Source organism: Tursiops truncatus, chromosome 6 (genome assembly GCF_011762595.2).
Source record: "Tursiops truncatus isolate mTurTru1 chromosome 6, mTurTru1.mat.Y, whole genome shotgun sequence".
Classification (NCBI taxonomy): domain Eukaryota; kingdom Metazoa; phylum Chordata; class Mammalia; order Artiodactyla; family Delphinidae; genus Tursiops; species Tursiops truncatus.
Window position 1 is genome coordinate 98,085,211 of NC_047039.1, and position 20,099 is coordinate 98,105,309.

At 44.1% G+C, this 20,099-nt stretch overlaps 1 protein-coding gene across 1 annotated transcript in view; it reads right to left on the minus strand.

Moving 5' to 3' along the window:
* The window catches only part of ASTN2 (astrotactin 2), a 986,509-nt gene that overhangs the window by 226,963 nt on the left and 739,447 nt on the right, over positions 1–20,099 (minus strand). Inside the window, exons 18-19 of the mRNA XM_033858475.2 lie at positions 3,245–3,378; positions 1,553–1,701 (exon numbers count right to left, since the gene is read on the minus strand). Coding sequence (XP_033714366.2) covers positions 1,553–1,701; positions 3,245–3,378 — 283 coding nt within the window. The remainder of the gene's footprint in view (positions 1–1,552; positions 1,702–3,244; positions 3,379–20,099) is intronic.

The following is a 20,099-nucleotide window of genomic DNA, read 5'->3' on the forward strand; positions in this document are numbered from 1 at the left end:
TTTTTTTTAATCCTTTGAAAATGCATCAATATAATCTACCGTATTAACAAACTAAGAAACATAAACTATGATCATTTCAATGGACACAGAGAATTCAACATTCATAACAAATAAAGATTCAAGCACTGTGCTGGGAGTAGGACAGACTGGCTGTGGAACTTTGGGAAGCTCACAGACCTCTCTGGGATTCACTATTTGATCTATAAAAATGCGCCTGGTAATCATTCAGAGACTAATGTTAGCAACATGGCGGCATAAGAATTTTCACCCCCACCCCCCAACCCCCCCCATCACCCCTCTAACAACCTCCATCAAAAAATCAATTTGAACCAATCCGAGTAATGGCATTGTGGGGACAATTTGAACCGAAAAATCAATTTGAACAGCTGTCCGTGCACAGAAATACTTCACAAGAACTAAGGTTTCTAGGTGAGGGATCATTGCACCTGGGTGAAGCACAAAACTAAGAAAAGATGCTTTGAGGAGGGTAGGAAAGATAGATTCACATTACTCTTATAACCTCTCCCCCAAGCCTGAGCAGCCCAGTGCAGAGAGAGAAACCGTCCCTGTGGAAGGAAAGAGAAAAGTGAGACCAACTTCACTTTGCACTCCAGAGCCAGCTCCCATGGCTGTAGGCGGCTCCCAGAAGACTTCTGTGTGCATCCAGGACTCTGGCTCATCCCAGCAACTGCTGTCTCCAGGGGCTCCAGCAGCTTCCATGGCACCAGGCTCCCAGTGGGCTCCCACGAACCCAGGTCTCCAAGTCACCCTGACACCTGCCAGCTCCGAAGGCCCCCAGGTGATCTACACTTGAACCCGGGTTTCCGGCTGGGCCCAGCACTAGGCCAACTACCACCAGCTCAGGCTTTTGACCTACCCTGGAACCAGGCTGGCTCCCAGGCTCCTGACACTCCAGCACTCCAGGCCTGCCCTCATGGCCCAGCCTCAAGGCCAGCTCCCTCAGACCCAGGCTCCCCGCCTGCCATAAGCCAGACCAGCCCTGAAGACCCACCTCCAGGATGTCACAGCCTCCTGTATACTCTTTAAGTAAACTTAAAGCACTCCTTAAGATCCACTTTCTGCATCTTCTCCTGCATGTCTGAATAATTTCCAAATCCTCTTCCTTAGCATGAAAGACAACTATCTCAGTACATCTCAATAGAAAAGACAGTTCCTTGAACTTTTTTATCTCAGTCCCAGAGATAATATATTTACAGATCAAGGTCTTCAAAAATGTAACCTGTAGGCCTTCCCAAGTAGAAACGGACAAATCCTTTTTTGAATTAACTAACACTTTAGTATATGACTTTGTGGATCCAATTTAGAGAATCAGAAATTCTCTACAAGTACAATTTGCTACCTCCCCCTGTAGAAAATCATACCAAAAAGCACACAGGTGTGGGAACTAGGAAACAAACACCAAACAGTAAAACTTCCCAGTGCCTTCCCAGTTCAGAGGACACCAAGTCTCCAAAGGTATTTAGAAAATCCCAGTTTCCCTCCTCTGTCACACCATCTCAACGAAAGAGGAAGTCTTGAACTTTCTACTTACCTGTGTAGAGGTCCGTATCCGTGTATTCATCCACTTTCTTGTGCTGCAGAATATAATCAGAGACCTTGGTCCCAATAGCTGGCTGGACATCTACCCACTCCAAGGAGACCACGGTGCTGGAGGGCTCTACTGCTGGGGAGAGCCGCAGCCTAGGGGGGTGACAGGGAAGGTTGTTTGTTTGCCAGCCAGTACTGTCTGGGCCCCAAGAGTTTGCACAGGTCAAGATTAAAAGCACAGCGTTCAGTCTGGCTTCAACCCACCACCATACCCCTTGTGTAGACTCAGGCAATTAATTATACCTCTTTCAGCCTCCGTTTCCTTGTTCATAATGGGGACAAGAAAGAGCCACCTTTTGGATCAATGTGGAATCCAGTAAATTAATCCAAGTACATAGTGTGTGCTCACAGCAAGTTGATTAGCTTTCCATTTGTTTAAACTATATTCTCAATGATGCTTCACTGTCAATTAAATTGGCAGTGCTTTCAAACACAGTCATCTGCCAACCTCTCTGCCATTCTCTTCAATCCCCCAGTATATCAGTCAATGCTTTAATATCAATACTCCCTCACAGCGGGCAGGGATCCTGGGGAATCCTTTTACAAAGCAAGAAATAACAGAATGTTTGAAGGTGAGAACTGGGGAGGGGGTCCTCTGAGAGAGGGAAGGGCAATCCCCCCATTTCATGGAAGGTGAAAGCAAAGCCCAGAAAAGGGGATGATCTGCACAAAGTCACACAGCAAACTGGGGACAGAACCATGATGGTGACTTTGCTTGTCCCCAGCCCAGATTCCTTCTCTCTTTCCACTATATCCACTAACTCTGCAAGGACTCTTACAATGGACCCTCAGTATTGGCTCCTGCCCAGACCTCCTCCACTCATCACACCACTCTCCCTCTTAATCACACAGCCCCAATCAAGAAGATCTTCCTTTACTTCCTCAAAGGGTGAGTTTCCTGAGTCAGGGCTTTCCCATGGGCTCTGTCTTTTTCCTGAAACACGTCTGTTGCCATTTGCTGCCTGGCAAACTCTGACTCTAATTCAGGTCTTCTCAGAGAGGCTTCCCAGACTATCTCCCTCTCCTCCAACTAAAGCATCCCCTCTTTGTTCTGTCCATTAGCACATCTTTGTTTTTCTTTCATATTTTTATTATTTAAATGCTTAAACGGTATCATGCTTTCCTGTTTTTGCTTTGACATCTGTCCCCCTCACTAAACGGTCAGTTCCCTAAGTGCACAGGCTGTGCCTGTCTTGCTCATTTATGAATTCCCCAATGTCTGACACACAGCAGGTGTTCAAAACTTCTTTGTTGAATGAATGAATAATATAAAGTTTCTTAGAAAAGGTCCTACACTTTCTTTATCTCAGTAGTCCCAGTGGTCAACACAGAACTGGCAAAGCAGTAGTTAGTGCTCAGTAAACCTTTGCCAAATGGATGAGTGAAGAAAAGTAATGATGGCTGGCTTGGTGCTATTAAAATAGCACACACTGCAGTGTAAGTGTCTACCCCCGAGCCACGATTCCATTCTGCCAAAGCTCCCTGCTTTCTCAAAGAAGGAGGTAGGCCCCCAGAGACTTCAGGCATCTGGTGAAGCACCTTAGGAACAGAAGCAAGCCATGGCCTGTACTGGCAGGACAAGAGTATGAGTCCATGGAAAGGGGTGGCCAGAGGAAGAGGGGCCATACATACGTACACCGGCTGCGGGAGAGGGCTGCAGTTGGGGAGCCCACTGGCATCAAAGGCGCTGAGGTCACACCTGCACCAGTCATCGATCACGTCCCCTTTCCCTGAGCACCAGTAGGAGCTCATCAGTGCACTCTTGAAGGCCTGGAATAAAGGAGGACAAAAGAGATGATTATGACAATGGTGGAGAGATGGAGAGTGAAGGTCCCAGTGGCCATGACAGTCACTGACCCAAGCTTCAGAGGAGCTCTCCTGGGCACAGGACACCATCTCTTGCATAAAGCACCAGCATTCTACCACCAGGTTCTTCTATTTTGAGCCATTCTCCACCCAACAGCCAGAAGGATCACTGAGACAGGATAGTAACAGCATCCACTGAGAACCTCCCCTGGGCCTGACACTCTACTCTAAGTATACTAACTTATTTCATCTTCAGTACCTTACACGATAGCTGTAATAAAAATTATCATTATTTCCCATTCTACAAACTGGAAAACTGGGGCACACAGAAGGTAAGTAATTTGTCTGAGGTTCATAGCTACTAAGTGATGGAACTGAGATCTGATCCAAGATAGTCTGGCTCCAGACCCTGCCCTCCTTAACACCTTGCCACACTGCTTCTTGTAGAAATCTGACCACCTCACCACCCTGCTTTGAAACCTTCAGAGGCTCCCCATAGCCCTCAGGATAAAGTCTAAACTCCATGCTCTAGTTCCTGACCACCTTCTTAGTCTCATCTCTCACCACTCCTCTGATTTTCCTTTGCATGCTACCATCCACCCTCATGCAACCATTAACATTTCCACCAACAGTGAATTCCTGCTTATGAAAAGTGTGCTCTAAATCAGGAGACAGCAAAGTGTTTCTGCAAAGGACCAGACAGTAAATATGTTTGACTTTATGGCCAGGCAGTCTCTGCCACAATAACTCAACTCTGCCTTTGTAGCATGAAAGCGACACAAATTATAAATAAATGGGCATGTTTGTGTTCCAATAAAACTTTATTTACTAAGACAGCCGACAGGCTAGACTTGTTCTGAGGTACATTGTTTGCTGACCCTTGCTCTAAATGATGATTTATTGATTGATTATTATTATTTTGGCTGTGTTGGGTCTTCGTTGCTGCTGCGCGGGCTTTCTCTAGCTGTAGCGAGTGGGGGCTACTCTTCGTTGTGGTGTATGGTTTTCTCATTGCGGTGGCTTCTCTTGTTGCAGAGCACGGGCTCTAGGCGTGTGGGCTTCAGAAGTTGCAGAGCGTGGGCTCAGTAGTTGTGGTGCGCGGACTCTATAGCTCAGGCTCAGTAGTTGCGGTGCATGGGGTTAGTTGCTCTACAGCAAATGGGATCTTCCCGGACAAGGGATCAAACCCGTGTCCCCTGCATTGGCAGGTGGATTCTTAACCACTGTGCCACCAGGGAAGTCCCCTGATGTTCTATTTAATTGCAATGTGCTTCACTGTCTCTCTCTTTCTCTCTCTCTCTTTTTTTTTTTTTAAATACATCCTGTCCTCTCTACTGGACTACTCAACCCCACCCCCACCTTGGAATCCAATTCATTCTTTTGGTCTCAGATGAAATCTTCTTTTCTATGGGAACCCCACCTTGACTTTCTTAAGACTGTAATCAGGCTCCTCTTCTGGACACCACAACACACTAGACCACACCTAATCATCACATTCCCTTGCCTATCTCACCCAACAGACTTTGATTCCACAAAGGGCACAGGCCATGCCTTGTTCACATGAGTGTTCCCATGGGACTGAGAACACTTATTCAGTCAATATTTACTGAATAAATGAACAGACACTGAAAAACTGATCATGAGGCTGAGGTTCAGATGTGTTTTATGCTTTCGTCACTCCATTTACACTGACATTTCAAGGCACTGGGGATTCAAAATGTTTGACAGCTCTTTTTCAAACTTGGGGATTCCAGAGAATGTTGATCTCTTACTCCTTTGCCAGGTAACAGACTACCTGCTTGCTTTCTTTTTTCTTTTAATTTTTTTTTTTTTTTTTTTTTTACCTTCTGTGTACTTTTCCAACTAAAGCTTCACAAAACCTACTACCAAGGACACTTGATTATGCAGGTGACACTTTTTCCATCTTGCATTTTTTTGGTTGTTCTTTATTTCTTTATTTATTTTTTGGCTGCACTGGGTCTTTATTGCTGCATGTGGGCTTTCTCTAGTTGTGGCGAGCCGGGGCTACTCTTCATTGCAGTGCGCGGGCTTCTCATTGTGGTGGCTTCTCTTGTGGAGTACGAGCTCTAGGCACGTAGGCTTCAGTAGTTGTAGCACACAGGTTCAGTAGTTGTGACTCGTGGGCTCTAGAGCACAGGCTCAGTAGCTGTGGTGCACAGGCTTAGCTGCTCTATAGCATGTGGGATCTTCCCAGACCAGGGCTCGAACCTACGTCCCCTGCATTGGCAGGTGGATTCTTAACCACTGCGCCACCAGGGAAGCCCTTCATCTTGCACTGTTGAAAAGACTCAAGTACAGCATGTTTGTGTAAAGTGGGTCTGGGGTCTGCCTCCTTAGGTACTCAGAACACAGATCTAGAAGGAGAACGTGTGTATCAAGGACACTACTGTGTAAGCCTCCAACACATTCCTCTCAGTGCCTCTGATGAGAAGGCTCCAGTTATTCCTGCCATATGTCCTTACTCATATCCTCTCCAAGGGGTGAACAAATGATCCAATTTCTCCTGAATTAAGGATAGTGACCCAAAGAAATAAAAAGAATTATAAGAGCTAATGTCCATGAAGCACCTAATTATGCAGTGGAAGGTACTTTAAGGGCATTAAAGTGTCATTCTCACAATAGTCCTGAGACACAGATACTGTGATCTTCGTTTACAGGTGAGAACTAGAAACCAGAACAGTGAAGAAATATTCCCAAGATCACATAGCAAGCAAATGATGGAAGCAGAATCCCAACCCAGATCTCTGTGACTCCCAAGCATAGGTCTTTTCTATTTAACCACTCAGGACAGTGGGGTTGACTCCAGGTAGGATTGCCAGATTCAGTAAATAAAAATACAGGATGCCCAGTTAAACTCACGTTCCAAATAAACAACTTTTTAAAGTATAAATATATCCCATTCAGTGTTTGCATATAAATTATGTGGGCCAGAGTCTGGCACACAATAATAGCACTGTTCTTACTACAAGTTAGAACCTAGGTTAGGAACAACATAGGTTCTCCTACTGCCACCAGAGGGGTCACTCTCATGAGGGCAGAAACCAGATGGGATGGGTCATGCTGACTGACAGATTTTCTTCTCCCTCCATTTGCCGGCTCCCTCTGATTTAAATTAACATGTACAACTGCTCGTGGTTTAAGATTCTGTAACATCTCCAGCTAGAGCTAAGGGCTTAATTATCATAACGGTGAGATCCAGGGCCATGGATGAAAGTGACACAGATGGTAAGAGATTGCCTTGGACTCCAGCAAGGGGAGGAGAGAGAACATCCTGTTTTGTGTACGTGTTTTTGTTTTTGCGTGTGTGCGTGTGTGCGTGTGTGTGTGTGGTTTCTGTAATCAATAGTCACTGGAGCTTGTGAAAAACAAAACAGGAAATCTCTCTGGACTTTGTGAGTTTCACCATCCAAGCAGCTCTTGGGAAGAAACATTGCCTGTGAGTCTCCACATCCACTGGCTCTTTCCCAAACCCTGAGGAACAGAACGGGGACTGCAGCAGTGGCCAGGCAAACCGTGGATAGAGCTCAAACACACCCTGATAAAAGGCCTACATCAAACAGGGAGCCCTCGCGAGGCAGCAGAAGCCAGCATGCATCAGCTCAGGTTCACTCTTTTCTTACATCTCCAGTCCTTGCAACACTCCATCCCGAATCCAAATAGATCCCAAGGGAGGAACAGCATAGAATGTTCCAGCTTCCAGGGACTCCATAAATCATCTAAGTGAATCTGTTTTACAGATGCACATACAGTGGCCCAGAAATGCTAGTTGGCTGGCCCAAGGTGATAGAGCAACTTTGTGGTGAAATGACTCTATTCCTCCATTTAATCCTCAAAATTACCCTTTGAGATGGGTGTCCTATTCCCATTCACAGACACATGGATGAGTAGGATTTGAACTGAAGTTCGTCTGAATTCTGGCACCCTGGACTTTCCCAGGTCGCACAGGAACTATAAATGCCAAGATTTCATCCAAAACATCCTTTTCAGCTGTTCTGCTTGTATCACGTGCTTATGTGTTGTTTGTTGTGTGCATGTGTGTGTGCCTGTGTGTGTTCTCAGAGGAAAATGAAACCTTACACTAGAGGCATTGTTGACTCCTAGCTTTTGAAAAAGTGAAGGCACTTAAGAAACAAATCCTGTACTTAATACAGGGCTAAGGGCTACATTTGCATGGTCATTGGTTTTCATGACAATGAAGGTTTGCATTTCCACTACTAGTGAATGCTTCCAACTTCTGGCTAATTAGCTAGCAAACCAAGCCCCTCAGGATGCGAAAACAGCCACAAAAATGTTAAGCAATCAAAATAAACTAGGATTTATTCTTGACTCCACTGTTACTTCCCTAATTGAACTTTGCATAAGTTATTTCTCTAGTTAAGCCTCAATTTGTCCATCTGTAAAATGAGGACACAGAAGTTTTATTTTGGAGGGTTTAATTAACTGAACTTCCTCCTCCATACTACATGCCATCTAGATGCTGAGAAAGATGATGGACAAGACCCAGTCACTAACTTCAAAGGACTCACAGTCTAGTGATGAAGGCGCACACAATTACAATTAATATGGTTGAAATGCTGTGAAGTAACATGCAGGAGGTTATGGGAATACAAAGGAAGAGGACTTTCCAGCTCTAAAAACTTTGACAATGTCTTGGGAATCTTAAACTTCAAGTTAACACTCCGTATTTGATTAAGATAGATTCTTGGGACCATCTATACAGAATGTCACTAAGCCTACGAATTAAATTCCATACTCTATACTTACAATGACTATTTTTTACACTGAAAAATTATACTCAGGGGCTGACACCAAATCTGCTATTTTTGATACGGAGTTGGTTCTGCTTTGTATAACCAAAAAGATGCCCTGAAGTCCTCACTCAAAGCTTCATGAATGTGTTATCTTCAGTACTAATAAGCTTGGTCAGGTGGTGCTCAGCCCATACCAATTGAGGAGATGAAAGGCCCTCTGGAGAAAGAAACGGATTACCTTTTTGCCACCAGGCTTCCTTTTAGTACCTAACACAGTATCTAGCAGACAGCATAAGTCAGCCAATATTTGTTAAATTGAATTAAAAATTCACATGGTATGCTGAATGAAATGAACCAAGTTTATAAATGACATCATAAAGTCAGGAAAATGTGTGTGTGTGTGTGTGTGTGTGTGATGCTCTCCGTCCTCAAGATTACTTGTATCTCTCACATCAGTGAAGGGCACTCCCATCAATTTGGTGCCTCCAGACAGAAACTGAGGGTTACCTGGGCTCCCCCCTCTACCTCATAACAGGTTTCAAACCAGCTTCTCTCCCCCGGCCCCATGGCTGTCTCCTGGGTGCAGGTTAGTGATGCCTCTTCTCTAGGCAATTGTCATAGCCCCTGGACTGGCCTTCCAGCTCCAGTCTTTTCCAGCACATCCTCTCCCAGCTTTCTAAAACATCACTGCCTATTCCACCCCCTTGCCTGCACCCCTTCAAATACTCCACCACCTTCTGATTGAAGCCTCTACTTCTTAGTCTGATTTCAAAGTCCTCTTTGTTGTTCAGCCTGTGGCTTTTCTCCCATCTTCCCCTTACTGTTACTACTCTGTGCACATACCATCTTATAGGAGTGCACTGCTTCATACCAAGGCTTTGCTCATGTGCCTTTGTCTAAAATGCCCTTTCCCCACTTATGTTTCCTTGCTGAAATCCAGGAAACTTTTTGTCCACCAGGACCCTGTCACTTGAGAGATTCCGTCTCTCTCGTCTCGTTCAATTTCTGCACGTCACAGTCCCACGCAATTTGCTTGTTTATGTGTACTTCTTGCTCATCAGACCGGGAACTCCTCCAGGCCAAGGCAATATATTTGATTCGTCTCTCTCTCTCCCCAGCTCCAACCAAAAGAGTGAACACATTGTAGGGTCCCCAAAATATGTGTTAAATTCCATAGATATATGTAATAGGATGCTTGGCCGAAGAATAAACTTGCATACTTGCTGGGGTTTTTTTTTCCAGCAAAAGAGATGACAGAAGTGCAATTGGTCACCTTTAAAAGACTAAATTCCTTGATATCGTTGAAAAGGGGTCAGGGTGGTGTATGGACGTAGAATCCCTTTTGGAGGCATTTGGGATTACTGCTTGGAGGAGAGTAGGTTGATAGTTCTTTGCCCAGGAAGTACTTGGGTCTAAAATAACATGCTCGTATGTTCCTAGAGAGAGATGGGAGGAAGGGAAGTGGGTGACATTCTAGTTTTGTAGGAAGACTAATTCCTGAGCCCACGATGACCACATTTGATTGGTCAGGAGGGACTAGGATTGATGAACATATAGAAGGGTTGATGAGGACATCATAGCAGTGCTTGTGCAGAGGCAGAAATAGTGGTTTACAACCTGGCCTGGACCTCTCGGATAGGACCTACCTGAGCCACCTGCCATTCAGTCATCAGCACACCCCCTAGAGTGGCTATAGGAGATGCGAATCACTCATTGCCCTGGTAGTTACAGGAGTTGGAGACCAGGGGGCTGGAGCCCCCATTTGTCGGGAAAAAAATAAGTAATGCTGGTGTGTCCTGACAGTGAGGAGATTAACTGGTCATCTCGTTACAAATCAATGACTGCATACTTAAGCAGCATGTGTGAGAACATTTGGGAAGAGAAGTGGGTAATGTTAGTTGACCTAAGATTTCTTATTCCCAAACAGAGCAGGAAGGCAGGTGTGGTGACTTTAAAACATGACCCTAAATATCTCTGACATTTCCCTCACCGTGAGGCGGGATCCAGGTTCTCTCCCCTTTAGTCTGGGCTCTACAATTGCTTGATCAAAATAAGTACGGCTGCTTCAATTTCTGGGCTCAGGCCTTAAGAAACTGGCAGCTTCCACATCATGCCTCTTGGAATGCTCACTCTTAGAGCCCACCCACCATGCTGTGAGGAAGCCCAGACCACATGGAAAGGCCACATGTAGGTATTCCAGGCAACAGACCTAGCTGAGGACCCAGCCAACAGCCAAGGTCATCTGCCAGATGGGTGAGCCATAGACACCTGCTGACTGCAGCCACATGAGGGAACCAAGTCAGAAGTGCCCAGCTCAGCCCCGTCAACCCCCAGAACCATTAAAGACAATAATAAAATGATCATTGCTTTAAGCCACCAATTTTGGTGATTGCGTAGGAATGAATAACTGGAACCGCAGGTAATCCACTTCTGAATAATCCTGAAAGATTACTTAGAAGAGGTAGCAACTAGGGAGCAGCTGATCAAAGGGAAGTAGGCACCTTAAATTACATACTTATCCCAGGAGTTAGAGGGCTCTGAAGTGCATACACACATACTCACTGCCCCAGATCCCTGGCATTTCAGACCTGAAAGAGTCCTGAAAGGTGAAACTGGCCTTCACAACTTTGCACAGACTAAGGGGCCCAAAAGGAAAAGCGACCTGTCCAAGTTTACACCACAAGAATCTGTCAGAAAATAAACTAAGTTTTTCATATCAACTAACATTCACTATATAAGGCTGCTTACCTTTGGAACTGGCTTCAAGCCACTAATCTGTTATGCTTTTAGATAGGAAACAAACATAACAGCAAAATTTACTGAGAGTGTCATAAGCATTTTAATACACATTATCTCATTCAATCCTGTCAATAGCCTTATGAAGCAGATTCTGCTGTTACCATCCCCATTTTACAGGTGAGGAAACTGAGGTCTGAAGGGTGAAACAACCTATTCAAAGTCACCCAGCTAAAAAGTGGTATAACAAGGATTTGAACACAGGTCATTTGCTCCTACCATCATGAACAATATTCTCACTAACTAGAGGATATTAGGAACAGCACTTAACATTTATTGAGTGCTTACTACAAGCCAAGCACTGTTTTAAACACTTTGTATGTATTCCTTCTCACAACAACCCTAAGTACTTTAGACATGTTAACTCATCTAATTCTCCCAACAACCTGTGAGGCAGGCATGATTATTATGTTCCATTTTACATTTATGCCCAAGATCCTAGGGCTGGTGAGTGGTACAGCCAGGATTTGAACCCAGGGAGTCTGGCTCTAGAGCCTGTGCTCTAAAACGCCAAGCCTCCAAACACACAATCCATTTTTAAAAAAATGTTATTTATGTTCCTGATTCCCCCCACCTTTAGCATATACTGAGATTTTTCACTGTACCTAAGGGAATGGGCCAATGAAAATGCTATAGGTAACTGCCATTTACATTCAAGTCAAACGTGAGCAATGTTATATAGTTCAATGTAACAGAAGCCTCAGGAGTGAATAAAGTCTCACAGGAAGAGGCTACAGAGCTCAGACACAAGAATCCGAGGGAACTCTAACATTTTCTGCCTAACTTGCTGTGTGACCTCAGTAAGTCATTTACCCTCTCTGGGCCTTATTATCACCTGTATTTTCTTCAACTTGGACATACATTCCACAGCACTGCTGGTTCTAATCATTTTCTGATTTGTGTTCTGGATTTTGCTTTTTCTCAAAGCTGTCCACAATTTTCCCACCCCCTTTAAAAGTTCTCATCCCAGATATACTGCCTGGGATTCTTAAAAATTCATGCCAGTAGGCAAAACCATGGGGACAGTAAAAGGATCAGTGGTTGGCAGGGGTAGGGGGAAGGGAAGGATGAACAGGGGGAGTGCAGAGGATTTTAGGGCAGTTAACCTGTTCTGTATGATACTATCACAGTGGATACACATCATTATACATTTGTCAAAACTCACAGAGTGCACACCAAGAGTGGACTTTCATGTAAACTTTGGACTTTTGGTGATAATGATGTGTCAGTGTCAGTTCACTGACTGTAACAAATGCATTACTGCGGTGTGGGAGGACTCTCTGCAGGGGAGGGAGTGTATGGGGACTCTGCACTTTACACTGGGATTTTGCTGGGAACCTAAAACTTCTCTTAAAAATAAAGCCTATTTCTAAAACTCCTGCCGGAACACTCTATGACATAAATCACAGCAAGATCCTTTTTGACCCACCTCCCAGAGAAATGGAAATAAAAACAAATATAAACAAATGGGACCTAATGAAACTTAAAAGCTTTTGCACAGCAAAGGAAACCATAAACAAGACAAACAGACAACCCTCAGAATGGGAGAAAATATTTGCAAATGAAGCAACTGACAAAGGATTAATCTCCAAAATTTACAAGCAGCTCATGGAGCTCAATATCAAAAAAACAAACAACCCAATCCAAAAATGGGCAGAAGACCTAAATAGACATTTCTCCAAAGAAGATATACAGATTGCCAACAAATACATGAAAGGATGCTCAACATCACTAATTGTTAAAGAAATGCAAATCAAAACTACAATGAGGTATCACCTCACACCAGTCTGAATGGCCATCATCAAAAAATCTACAAACAATAAATGCTGGAGAGGGTGTGGAGAAAAGGGAACCCTCTTGCACTGTTGGTGGGAATGTAAATTGATAGAGCCACTATGGAGAATAGTATGGAGGTTCCTTAAAAAACTAAAAATAGAACTACCATATGACCCTGCAATTCCACTACTGGGCATATACCCTGAGAAAACCATAATTCAAAAAGAGTCATGTACCACAATGTTCATTACAGTTCTATTTACAATAGCCAGGACATGGAAGCAACGTAAGTGTCCATTGAGAGATGAATGCATAAAGAAGATGTGGCGCATATATACAATGGAATATTACTCAGCCATAAAAAGAAACAAAACTGAGTTATTTGTAATGAGGTGGACGGACATAGAGTCTGTCATACAGAGTGATGTAAGCCAGAAAGAGAAAAACAAATACCGTATACTAACACATTTATATGGAATCTAAAAAAAAAAAAAGTTCTGAAGAACCTAGGGGCACGACAAGAATAAAGATGCAGATGTAGAGAATAGACTTGAGGACATGGTGGGGGAAGGGTAAACTGGGACGAAGTGAGAGAGTGGCATGGACATATATACACTACCAAATGTAAAATAGATAGCTAGTGAGAAGCAGCCACATAGCACAGGGAGATCAGCTCAGTGCTTTCTGACCACCTAGAGGGGTGGGATAGGGAGGGTGGGAGGGAGGGAGATACAAGAGGGAGGAGATATGGGGATATATGTATATGTATAGCTGATTCACTTTGTTATAAAGCAGAAACTAACAAATCATTGTAAAGCAATTATACTCCAATAAAGATGTTAAAAAACAAAAAAAACTGCCAGTTAACATCTTCTCTGTAGAAGAGGCCCCACAGACGATGAGCATGTCATTGATGGTTTTTGAGGAAAGGGGGGAGTGGGATGAAGAAGAGAGACACCCCTATTACGCATTTCTTTACTCTAGGTCTGGTGCTGGGACATCTGTCTCTTAGCTCCTATAAGACTCCTAGCAACCTGTGGATACGGCAGCTCTTACTGTTCCCAGTAATCCGTACAGATGAGCCAATGTAGGATCAGAGAAGAGATACCAGCCCAGGTCCCGCAGATTGAATGCAGCAGAGCAGAGGGCCTCTAACTCTGAATCCCAAGCTTTGCCCCCTGACCTCCCTTACCCTACCCCTCAGTTTCAGCCTCTGAGTTAGATCCCCTCACTCACAAGGCCACACAGTAAAGGAATACTAATAGGCAAGGACCCATTTCCTTATGAGAAATTGTGCAGCTCAAACTATAGCTCTATAAATCACAGGAACGACACCTAATTTCCCCTGTCAGGATAAAGTTTGCTTTTCAAGCCATTCTCGCCTGAATGATGAGAGCCTGACAGAACAGCCTGTTAATCTGGGCGACAGGGGGAAGACGTTTAGGGGCAGCCAAACCCCTTCTTGCCACACTTACCTCTGCTAATGAAAAAATATTAGAGAAATAAATATACAACCCACTGAGACGTTCCTACACAGGGCTCTGTCAGCTGTCTGTTTCCCAAGATGTACAGAGACAGGATGATATGGTTATATGATCTTCAGGCAAGGAGCTATTTTGCTTGTCAGTTCACTCCATATTTTAGCTCCCATCCATCTCACGTAGAGGATGAAGTGCTGGGTTTTAAAGCATTAAAAATAACAGGGAGCATTTTTGAGCAAACCTATATGCCACACACAGTGCTCCGTGTTTGCCATGAGGAGTTATTTCATTTGCACAGCAATGCCACGATTTAGTACCTCTATCACTCCCATTACACAGAAGATGAAACTGAGGCCTCAGGGAGTCTGGGTTCCTTGCCCATGTCACATAGCCAATATTTGGCAGAGCAAAATTCTAACTTAAATGTGTCAAATTCCAAAACCTGAATGTTTTACCACTGAGCTAATTTAATCCTCATAATAAGCCCGTATATTAGGTTGCATTGTCTCCATGCAATCTTTGAAAAAGTTGAAACTTTAAAAAGATCTGGGGACTTCCCTGGTGGTCCAATGTTTAAGACTCCACGCTCCCAATGCAGGGGGCCTGGGTTCGATCCCTGGTCGGGGAACTAGATCCCGCATGCATGTCGCAACAAAAGATCCCCGCACGCCGCAGTGAAGATCCCACAGGCCGAAACTAAGACCCAGTGCAGCCAAATTAATTAATTAATTGGGCTCGTGTGATCAGGTGACTTGCACAATGTCACCAACCTAGGGTGACTCAGATTCCAACACATCACCTCCTGCCACCATGGTTTTTTTTTGCGGTACGCGGGCCTCTCACTGTTGTGGCCTCTCCCGTTGTGAAGCACAGGCTCCGGACGCGCAGGCTCAGCGGCCATGGCTCACGGGCCCAGCCGCTCCGTGGCATGTGGGATCTTCCCGGACCGGGGCACGAACCCGTGTCCCCTGCATCAGCAGGCGGACTCCCAACCACTGCGCCACCAGGGAAGCCCCACCATGCTTTTTACACCCTATTTTCCAGCTACGCTTTCTCACCTCTCGCCTCTTACATGCTATTTTCTCTCCTTGGAACACTCTTCCCCCGTCTAATAATTTCCCCCACTGACCAGGCCATCAGCTCTCAGCTTGGAGACCACCTCTTGCAGTCCCTGGTCCCTGGGATAGAACCCTTCCTTTGTAACACATCTCTTCCCACCTTCCCCTATTACAAAACTTATTTTCCTGTGTTGTATTTTATTGTCTGTGTCATTGCTTGTCTGTCTCTCCTAACAGACTGTACAAATTGAGGTTGGAGCCCTGTCTACTTTGTTTACCATTTAATCCCTAGTGCCTGACAGAGTAGGGGCCCAGTAATTGATTAATCAATTAGTCTGTCATAAGTTAATTAACGTTAAGAACCCTAATCCTGTCACATCTCTGTCCCTTTGCCTCCTGTTGGCTTAGCTTGGAAGATTTCTCCTTTGCCTGGGGCCTCAGGATAATCCTGGGCTCTTAACCTCTGCCATGCTCCTACTAGATGCTCACTTTACTCCTGAGACCAGCCCAGGAGATCTAAGCGCCAAAGTTCTTGACCCAAAAACCTTCCACACCCTCCAGTAAAATATGGAAGGGCTTTTGAGCTTTTTGTACAAAGCATCCCAAAGATCAGAAGGAACAAGTGCAAAATTACTTTGAAGACTCTTTCTTAAATATTTATGCAAATTATACTCAATAGACTTTGATTGCTTTTAATATTAAAACAATGGAGTTTTCCCCAAAGTGTTTCTCATAGTATGATTCCTGGCCCTCTTGCCTCATTAATGGCCTGAAACACTTACTAGAAATTCAGATTCCCAGGCCAAACTCAACCCACTGAATCGGAATCTTGGGAGAGGTGCTATAGAACCCATGATTGAATACACTCCCAAGTAATTCTTAGGTATTATTAAGTTCAAGAATCTCTGATCACTTTATCCTGTGGCTTTAGATATATCCTGGCATATCATAGTGTATCCCCCTGAGTCAGGGTACTTCAGTTTGAGAATAAAAACTGACAGGATTTTTAATAGATATGCTTCAGGTTATCAGATACAAGGGATGGTTTGGTGTGCATATCTGAACTAAACAAAAATAACCCTGTTGTTTTGGCCAAGAGTAGTGGGACCAAAACTGGCCCAAACTGGAACAATCACATATTTTCCCTGGGAATTTAGATTCAAATGTTCATTGCTCTCTCTGAGTGCTTGAACTGGTATGAGATGCAAGGCTAGGCTTGGCTAGGCTGGGCTTGTCATGTCGAGCCACATGGATGGAAACCAGAAAAGGTGGGAGGCGGGGGAGGAAGGAAAGGAGGAGAGAGAGGGGAGAGAGGGGAGAGAGGAGAGAGAGGAGAGAGAGGAGAGAGAGGAGAGAGAGGAGAGAGAGGAGAGAGAGGAGAGAGAGGAGAGAGAGGAGAGAGAGGAGAGAGACAGACACCAATCAACTGCAGAGGGAAACAGAACGTCAGGCTCCAGGATTACTGCTGACAGTGGCTTCCTGGATGCTGGTAGCTCAGCTGCGCTCTCTGTCCTTGAGTTACATGAGAAATCACTGTATTGTTATAATAATTTCTCCATTTTTTGCTTAGACTGTTTCAGTGGGTTTCTCTTTTCACCAATAAAAGAGCTATGACTGAGACAAGTATAAAGATTCTGTTTCCTAGCCTGGCACACAGGGCCCTTCACACAGTGATGCCACACAATCTCCTTAGCTCATCTCCCACAACTATAGTCTTCCTTGGTCCTACATAACATCTACATTAAACCACCTGCCATGGACCAGATAGGCAACACACTTTGATGCCACTGTGTCTTTGCACATGATTTCCCTCAGCCTATAATGCCTTGACTCCATTCTACCTTTGATCAAATCATACTCATTATTTAAGACCCACTACAACTGCAATCTTCTCTGGAAACTCTTTTCTGATTTCCCAACAGAACTGAAGGTCTCCACTGCACCTTGGACAACACATCAGTTAGTGAACCACACTATTTTATAGAACTATTCATTTGCATACCTGTCCTCTCCACTGAACTTTGAGTTCTTTGCCTTATTTTATCAGAAGCTCCAACACAAGGCCTGGCCCAAAGAAGGTACTCCATAAATGTCTGTTGTATGACTAAGTGTTGCACGAATGAAAGGTAAATTCTGAGGACTAGAAGACTGAGAGCTCTTTGGATGTCTAATCTATGTTATCCTAGTAGACCTGCTCAGTCATCAGGGCAACAGATTGTGCTTACATTGTTCCAGACTGTCTCCAGACCATTTGTCCTGCCTGTCACTGAGCTGATAGCAATTGTGAAAGTGATGAATGAGCAACAGGAAACATCAGTTATAACTCCAGAGAGAAGACACAGCCATATCAGTAGCCTCATACATCTAATCGTGAGTCATCTTCCCAAGGCATCTTGCCCTGTGACCTTGAACTGCCAAGGGCTTCTCAGTCCTGTACAAATCCAAGTTCTTCAGAGGATGGCTCCTCCTCTCAGCCTGTCTCCTACAAGGCATTGCTCCTGGCCCACTCAGTCCTGGAAGGGGAAACCTGGATGGAACTCACACACTTTTCCTAAGGGAAGGCTTTAGCCAAGGATCCCAGCCCCACCCAATAGACAAGACCTGTCTTCTAAGGCCTGCTGTCCTTTGACAGTAACTCCTCTCCCCTTGTGGTGAGAACATCTGGAGATGAGAGGCAGGTGGGAAGCTTTCAAGTGGAGGATCTGTCCAAGACTGTGGAGTTTATGTTGCTAAATGCTAGCTGAAGCTAGTGGTGAGTTCCTGAGTAAAGGGCTGCAAAATGTCCCTTCTGTGGCCACTGGTGACCTCATTTTTCCAGTGCATCCATTTTCCCTTAGGAGGCATCTGAGGGAGGTGGTCTCTCCAGCTGGTGGGGCTTCCATGGTTGGGCCTGTGGGTAGGGGCAGGGAAAGAAAGGTCGGAGGAGAGGAGGGGACATGCTGTCTAGACCCATACTGAGTTTATCTTTGCCTTTGAGAAGGTGCCTTGGAAATCTGGCTAAAAAATTATGGAAAGGGAGATGCCTAGCAGGTTCACTGTAGCCATATTTCCAAGCTGACAAGCTGGACTCTGAGAAGTCTTGATGCCTTAATCTAGCGAAGGACGTTACAAATGCTGGAGGGATGGCAGAGCATGGAGGTTAAGAATACGATCCTTGGAACCAAACCCCTGGGTTCAAGTCTTAGTGTCATCACGGAGCAAACTTGATAGAAGTGACTTCAGTTCTCTATGCTTCCTTCCCACATGTGTAAAATGGAGATGTATTAATACCTACCTCAATAAAGAATGGCAAAAGAATAATTTATAAAGTGCCTAGAATAATGCCAGAACCACATATATGTTCACACTTATACATATATTTGAAAATTAAAGAGTACTGACAAAGCTTTTAAACTTGGATATTCTCTAAATGGAAGAAAGATAGTTATTATGAATTATTATTATTATGAATGTAGTACAGTTATTTACAGGCAACAGTGATTCTAGGCACATCTATGCTCAGAATTATTTTTCTTCTTTTTAACATTTTTACAATGGGGAAAAATATGTCATTAGAACCAACTATCAGAGACGGCAAGATTACCTTTACTTTGGGGAAGCATTGCCTTTCCTCGTCTCTGTGAACTGACTACCCTTGAAGTTTTTTAATTGGCTGATGCCTGAAGGTAAGGCAATTACAATTATTGTACACCTACTCTGTGCTGGATGCTTTAATCAGAAGCAATAGCAGAAGCAGAAGAGAGAAGGAGGAAGAGAAAGAGGAGAAAGATGAAGAAGACAAAGGTAGAGGAAAGAAGCTGCAACTCATATTGATCGAGCTTCTAACTATTCTAGGCATTGATAAGTGCTCTGCATATATAATCTTACACAACCTAACAACAACTCTGTGAGTTAAATACTGTGACCATCCTCACTGAGATTCTGAGTATTTAACTTATAGCTCCAGAATATCTGGTAAAGTGAGAATATAAGCCTAGGTCTATCTGATTCTTATACTGCCCTTCTTTACATCTGTCATCTGATATAATACGCAGAAGCAACCTAGGCAGCGAGTCTTCTTATCATCCCCATCTGACAGATAAGAAAATGAAGTTTGGGTAGGCTAAGTCACCTGTTCACTACAGGTAAGCAGGTAACATCCAACAGGTAAGCAGATTTGGAATTCAAATCTAGATCTGACCGACTCCAAAACTTGGGCCCTTTCAATTACAGCTCACTAAAGCACCTAAAATTTCAAAATCTCACTAAGAAGTCTGCTTACTTTGAATGTAACTAATATAACTCTCTGAAAAGAAAAAAAATAGTAAATAAAGCTATCTATATATTTATAAGTATAGAGCTATACCAATATGCCTACCTTAGACATATATCTAAATTCCCATTTTCTCCCGTTCCATTCAAAATGGGATCCACATATTCAAGAAACAACTATGGGAGAAGCACCATGGAGGGATGGACAGAGTCTCACTAACGTATGATCCCCCACCCCCAAGCAGCTACCATGCTTCCACTTCCTGGCATTCCCTCAGAGTTTCTGAAGGGAAGCGATAATTTCTGGAAAGGATTCAGGTTGGGCAAACTAAAGGTGAAGGAGCCAAGCCCAAGCTCTTTTAAGAATGGATTGATGCGTCTAAAAAAGGCTTGAGAAGAGGGTGTTGGCTTGAGTAAACAGGTCCTTGTTGAGTTTTAAGACAAGAACTTCAAGCAGATGGTGTAACAAAAGTCAGCTTCTAAAAGGGCTGAGAAGTGAGCAAAAGGTAAGAATGGAGCAAGATGTTTTATCATCAAGGAAAGGTGAGGAA